Genomic DNA, 7,085 nt, shown 5'->3' on the forward strand with positions numbered 1-7,085 from the left:
CCCATTCCAAACCTTTCCCCTTCCCTGATCCCATTCCAAACCTTTCCCTCTTTCCTGATCCCATTCCAAACCTTTCCCTCATTCCCGATCCCATTCCAAACCTTTCCCCTTCCCATTCCTTCCCATGGGAAATTCCCAGCCCGGAGGACCCGGAGGTGGCGGCACCGAATTTGCCTGAGGCTGTTTCCAATCCCATCATCCATTTATCCCCGGGGAATTTTCCTCTGGAATATTTGCTCTGAGACCCCACCTGCAGAGCTGCCCCAGCCCTGGGATCCAACAGGAAAAGGACTTGGAATTGTTGGAACAATTCCAGAGGAGGCCCCGGAGCTGCTCCGAGGGTTGGAGCCCCTCTGGAGCCAGGCTGGGAAAACTGGGAATGTTCCCCTGGAGAAGGGAAGGCTCCAGGGAGAGCTGAGAGCCCCTTGCAGGGCCTAAAGGGGCTCCAGGAGAGCTGCAGAGGGACTGGGGCCAAGGCATGGAGGGCCAGGAGCCAGGGAATGGCTTCCCAGTGCCAGAGGGCAGGGCTGGATGGGAGATTGGGAATTGGGAATTGCTGGCTGGGAGGGTGGGCAGGGGCTGGAATGGAATTCCCAGAGCAGCTGGGGCTGCCCCTGGATCCCTGGCAGTGCCCAAGGAAAGCTTGGAGCAGCCTGGGATCGGGGAAGTTTCCCTACTTTTGGACTGGGATGGATTTGGATCAGCTTTAGGATCCCACCCAAGCATTCCAGCATTCCGTAATTCCCACAGAATTCTCCAAATACAACTCCTGGTTCCATGGTCAGCACAGGGATATCCCAGAAGCCCTGGATACGTGAGGGACACAGGGCGACCCCATTCCCAACCCCAGCCAAAGCAACATTCCCATTGGACATGGCCAGCAGGGACGAGGATAACACGAGATCCGGGCCAATCCAAATCCCAATCCCAATCCCAATCCAAATCCAAATCCCAATCCCAATCCCAATCCCACCGGTCGCACACGGACACTTCCAACGGCGATGGGATGGGGTCACTGGTCACTGTCCCAAGGGGGGTTCCGGTGAGGAACCTCAGCATGGGGGATATCAACGACCACGATATCCACGATATCCACAAATCCACGATATCCACGATAGTCACAATATCCATAATATCCACGATATCCATGATAACCACGATAATCATGGCTGGGGCCACCACCCAGTGCTGGGCATTGTCCCCTCTGCCACCTCCAAGCCTCGTTTTGGAGATGCCTCCGTTGCCATGGCAATGCCAGAGGGAACTTGGCACCGTCCGAGCCCAGGATGGAGGGAAAAGCCAGGGAAAAACTCAGGGGGAAAAGCCAGGGAACACCAGAATCCGAGCATGGGATGGAGGGAAAAACTCAGGGGAAAACTGAGGTGGGGATGGAGGGAAAAGCCAGGGAAAAACCAAATCCAACCGTGGAATAAGGGGAAAAAACCTCTGGAAAGACTGAGAATCCAGCCCTGGGATGGGAAGAGATGGAGGGAAAAGCCAGGGAAAAACTGAATCCAAGCCAGGGAAAAACCAAATCCGACCCTGGAATGGGGGGAAAAACACAGGGAAAAGCCAAGAATCCAACCCTAGGCTGGGGCGGGACGGAGGGCAGAATCCAGGGAAAAACTGAATCAATCCAGGGAAAACTGAATCAATCCAGGGCAAAACTGAATCAATCCAGGGCAAAACTGAATCGATCCAGGGAAAAATTGAATCAATCCAGGGAAAAACTGAATTGATCCAGGGCAAAACTGAATCCAATCCAGGGAAAAATTGAATCAATCCAGGGCAAAACTGAACCCGATCCAGGGAAAAACTGAATCGATCCAGGGCAAAACTGAACCCGATCCAGGGCAAAACCAAATCCAACCTCAGAACAGCGGGAAAACCCCCTGGAAAACCCAAGAATCCACCAGAGCCCCGCTCCTCATGGAACCACAAACCTCCACCACCCAACACTGACCTCCCCGGAGCTTTCCCTCTTCCCAGCCCGCATCCCACTGGACCGCAGCCCCCAGTCCACGGCATCCCATTCCCATCCCATCCCATTCCCATCCCATCCCATCCCATCCCATCTCCATCCCATCCCATACCTGGCTTTCCCGCGGCTGCTCCGGCGGAGCGAGGGCACCTCGGCCTCGCGCTCCTCCTGCACACGCTGCAGCGAGGGCGAGCGGCTGTGGGCGCTGCGGGCGCTGCCGGAGCTGGCCAAGCTCCCGTCTCCGGCCACGATTCCGGCGGCCGCTTCCTGCATCTGCACCAGGAGCTGCGGCGGGAGGCTCCGGAGCGACGGCACCGGGGAATAGGAGGCGCGGCTCTCGGCTTTCAGGTTGTTGTCGCTGGCCGAGCGCTGGAGGATGCGAGGGGACGCCAGGCCACCGGAGCCCAGGAGCCGGCGGCGCTTGGTGTAGCTGGGAGTTTCTCGGAAAGGCACTGGGAAAAAGATGGGAATATGGGATTAGGTGGTGGGAGAGCGGCTGTGGTGAAGGTGGGAGAGGGTGGAGGAGAAGGAGGGTTAGGAATGGGTGTGGAGTTGGGTTGGGAAGATGGGAATGGCCAAGGGGAGGTGGATTCCACACTGGGAAGATGGTGGAGGAGAAGGTTGGGAATGGGTGTGGAGCTGGGTTGGGAAGATGGGAACGGCCTCCATCTGCTCCCAGCTCCTCATCCTGCACCACACTGGGAAAAAGATGGGAATATGGGATTAGGTGACGGGATAGTGGCCGGGGTAAAAGTGGGAGAGGGTGGAGGAGAAGGAGGGTTGGGAATGGGTGTGGAGTTGGGTCAGAAAGACGGGAATGGCCTCCATCTGCTCCCAGCTCCTCTCCCAACACTGGGAATCCACCCCGGGACAGATGATCCAACCATGGATCACCAATGGGAAGGTTTGGAAGTGGCACCTCAGGAAGCTCTGATGGACCAACCCAGGACCAGCAGAATTCCCAACAATCCATGTCCAGCTGGATCGGAGCTGGTGGCACCCACGGGACAATTCCACAAATCCCAGCTGCTCCTCTGTTTCCAAATCCCCATTCCACATCTCCAGGAATGTGCCAAGGGAAAATGGGAAATCCAACACTTGGAATAAATCCCCAACAACTCCCTGCCCTGACTTCCCTCCCAATCCTTGGGAATGCCAGAAAAAAGTGACCGGAATCTGCCTGGAAGTGCAACTCCGGCTCCGCAGAGGGACGAGGAGCGGAATCCCCATCCCGGAGGGATTCCAAGTGGAATTTGGGGGTCACGGATCAGTGGTGGCCTTGGAAGTGCTGGGGATGGTTGGACTCAATGGGCTCCAAGGACTTTTCCAGCCTAAACAATTCCATGCAATGGATCTGGATGTTCTGGAAGGAGAAGCGGTTCTGTCGTGGGGTTCCTGCATTCCAATCTTCCAGGAAAACTGGATTTGCCAATATTTTGCTTAGTGAGCCCATTCCCATCCCGAAGTTTAACATCCCGAAAATTCGTCCAACGCGTGCGGCAAAATCCAGCGGAATTGGCTGCATCCAGCCCATTCCTGGTGTCAAAACATTGGGAAAAACATGGATTGCTCCCGCTCCAAGCCAGAACAGGGAATTCCGACCCCTCTGGATTCGGGATATTCCCAGAACTGCCCTTCCAAGTCTGCCTCTTCCATGGCACCTTCCACAGGTGAATCCTGAGGATGCTCCGAGGCCACCATGGGAAGGAGAATCCCAGGATTGGGAAGGAGAATCCTAGGATTGGGAAGGAGCAGCCCAGGCTGAGCGAGGCCGCGCTCGGAATATTTTGCCGAGGAATATTTGAGGTTCAAAGTCCGAGGATTTCAGGCTCCTGGAACTCTTCCCGTTGCCGTGGCAACGCCAGGCGTTTGTTCTCCGATGAGTTCCAGCCTCGGGTGTGGGAATTTCTCCCGGCAGCGGCGCTTCCTGGATCCTGGCACCACCACCGGCCCTCAGCGCCCACATCCGGGTTATCCCAACGGGAAAACCAGACACAACCGTGGAATTTTGGAGCTTCAGGGGCTGGAAGAGCTCTCCAAAATCATCCATCCCAACCATTCCCAGCACTGTGGAGCCACCACAGATCCATGTCCCCAAGGGCCACCAGCAAGGAAGGGTTTTCCCACCAAGGTCATTCCAATGGGAAAACAGCTCCAAAGGATGGAATTTCCGAGCCTTTAGAGTTGGAAAAGCCCTCCCAGACCATCAAACCCAACCCCTGCAAGGCCACCACAGATCCAGGTCCCCAAGGGCCACCAGCAAGGAAGGGTTTTCCCACCAAGGTCATCCCCATGGGAAAAAATGGATCAAAACTATGGAATTTCGGAGCCATAGGGGTTGGAAAAGCTCTCCAAGATCATCAATCCCAACCATTCCCAGCACTGTGGGGCCACCACGGATCCATGTCCCCAAGGGCCACCAGCAAGGCCAGGTGTCACCCAGGCATGGGACACATCTCCAGGAGATGGTTCAGTTTGGACTCCACCACTCCTTGCAGAAAATCCCTGGAAAAAAATCCAGCAAACAAAAGTGCTGCCTGAAGAACTTCCCAAGAGGGAACGGCCTCAGGCTGGGCCGGGGGAGGGGCAGGGGGAATATTTGGGAATTTCCCCATGGAAAGGGCGCTCGGACCTTGGCAGGGGCTGCCCAGGGAGGTTTGGAGTGCCCATCCCTGCAGGTGTCCAAGGAATTCCTGGAATTCCACTCGGGGCTCTGGGCTGGGAACGAGGTGGAACTCGGTGACCTTGGAGGCCTTTTCCAAGCTCAGGAATTCTGGGATTCAGGATTCCAAACCGGCTGGGTGAGCACAGTGATGATGGTGATGGTGATGATGATGGTGATAGTGATGGTGATGAGGAACCACCAAGTCCAAACTCCAGGAGCCGGAATCAGGACATCTCCAGTCCACTTCCAAATGTCCATTTCTAGGGAAGAATTCCTGATCCCACCCTCTGGAATCCACAGTTCCCAGCGGGAAAAGAAAGGATGATGATGATGATGCAGATGATGAAGATGATGAGGGTGGTGAAGAACCACTGAGTGTGAACTCCCAGAGCTGGAATCACGACATTCCCAGCCCACTTCCAAATGTCCACTTCTGTGGGAGATTTCCTCATCCCACCCTCTGGAATCCACCGTTCCCAGTGGGAAAAGGAGGGAATGGAGTGATGATGATGACGGTGACGATGATGATGAGGAAGAAGAACCACCAAGTCCAAACTCCAGGACCCAGAATCAGGACATTCCCAGACCGCTGCCAGATTCCCAGTTCTATGGAAGATTTCCTCATCCCACCCTCTGGAATTATTCCCAGTGGGAAAAGGGAGCGAAAGGGAGAGATGATGATGATGATGATGATGATGATGATGATGGTGATATAAAACCCCCGAGCGTGAATTCCAGGATCCAGAACCCGGCCATTCCCAGACCAGTCCTATGGAATATTTCCTCCTCCCAGCCCCCCAGATCCGCAATTCCCAGTGGGAAAATCCAGGAAGGGAGAACAACGAAGGAATAAAACTCGGAGCAATTCCCACGGCGAGCTTTGGATGTTCCTTCCCACACCTTTTCCCAGACTTTTTTCCAAGTCTGTTTACTGAGTTTCTCCCGGCAAAACGAATCCCTTCCGTTACCATGACAGCACCGCTCGGAGCAGCCGGATCCCTGTTTTCCGAAGGGAAACAGGGATCCCTGTTTTCCAAAGGGAAACACCGGGCTCTGGATGCTCCATGAGGGGAGCGGGACACAACTGAAGCTTCCCGAGGAATTCCCAGCCTGGAGAGGCTCCAGAGGATCCTGAAAATTCCTCCCAGCTGGAAGAAGCGAAGCGCAATCAGCGCTCCGAGGTTTGTTTGGATTCGCTGCTTCCACGATAAATATTCATGGAAAAGCACAAGGAGCGCAAATGTCTGCTCGCTTCCAGGCCACGATTCCAATTTAATCATGGAAAATTCCAAAGGGAAGCGGGCAAGGAACGTGGAATGGCCTCAGGTGGAAAAGGGAAAACGCGTTTCCCAAAGTGGAAAATTCCCACGGCAAATTCCCACTTCCCAAACCGGAGAGGGCGCCTGGAACGGCCGGAAGTGGAGAAGGGAAAAAGCATTTCCCAAAGTGAGAAATTCCCATGGAATGGCCCAGACTGGAGAATTCCCACAAAACATTTCCCACACCGGAGAATTCCCACGGAGTCTCCAAAACTGGGGAATTCCTGCAGCACTTCCCAGACTGGAGAATTCCCACGACAATTCCCAGACTGGAGAATTCCCATGGAATGGCCCAGAGTGGAAAAGGGAAAAAGCATTTCCCAAAGTGGGGAATTCCCACAGCACTTCCCAGACTGGAAAATTCCCACGACAATTCCCAAACTGGAAAATTCCCGTGGCATTTCCCCACACTGGAGAATTCCCACAGCATCTCCCAACCTGGAGAATTCCCAGACACTTCCCAGACTGGAAAATTCCCAGGGCATTTTCCAGAACTGGATTATTCCCATGGAATCTCCCAAACTGGAGGATTCCCATGGCATTTCCAGACTGAAGAATTCCCACAGCACATCCGAAACTGGAAAAATTCCACAACATTTTCCAGCCTGGAGAATTCCCAGAGATCTTCCCGCACATGGAATCACTTTGGAATGAGCTCTCCTCGTTCCTAAACGAGGTGATCCAGGAATTCCCCACAGGAATTCCGGAACTGGGAATGTCTCCCAACCCTCCCGGAGCGATGGGAGATGAGGCCCTGCCCCAGCCCCTGGAATTGGGATGTGCCAAAAGCGGGAATGCGGTGACAATTCCTCGGGATCCAACTTCCCAAATCCAAGGAACCTCTGCCTGCCACGGGAATAAGGAAGGAAAACCTGGGAAAAGCCAAATTCCCAGGATCCTGCTGGTAAGAACAGCTCCTGAATCCCAGGATTTCCTTATTCCCGGGAATAAGGAGCGCTCGGATTTTGGGATGGGAATCTGGGGATGGGGAATCCAAAGGATTTCTGGAACACTTCCTGGATTATTTCCACCTGGAGAAAGTTCCGTTCTCCCCCTCTGGATTTGCTCCACAGATTCCCAGAGCAGCTGGGGCTGCCCCTGGATCCCTGGCAGTGGCCAA

General features: G+C 54.6%; 1 protein-coding gene across 1 annotated transcript in view; it reads right to left on the reverse strand.

Moving 5' to 3' along the window:
* Positions 1 to 2,093: 2,093 nt before the first annotated feature.
* Positions 2,094 to 7,085, reverse strand: part of LOC121672472 (SH3 and multiple ankyrin repeat domains protein 3-like) — a gene marked incomplete at its 3' end in the record, with an annotated part of 7,326 nt that continues 2,334 nt past the window's right edge. Inside the window, exon 2 of the mRNA XM_042045126.1 lies at positions 2,094 to 2,433. Within this exon, the coding sequence (XP_041901060.1) occupies positions 2,094 to 2,433 (340 nt within the window). The remainder of the gene's footprint in view (positions 2,434 to 7,085) is intronic.

The sequence above is a fragment of the Corvus kubaryi genome, unplaced genomic scaffold (assembly GCF_017639235.1).
Source record: "Corvus kubaryi isolate FWS band 111438036 unplaced genomic scaffold, C.kubaryi_AGA036_p1.0 62498, whole genome shotgun sequence".
NCBI classification, from domain to species: domain Eukaryota; kingdom Metazoa; phylum Chordata; class Aves; order Passeriformes; family Corvidae; genus Corvus; species Corvus kubaryi.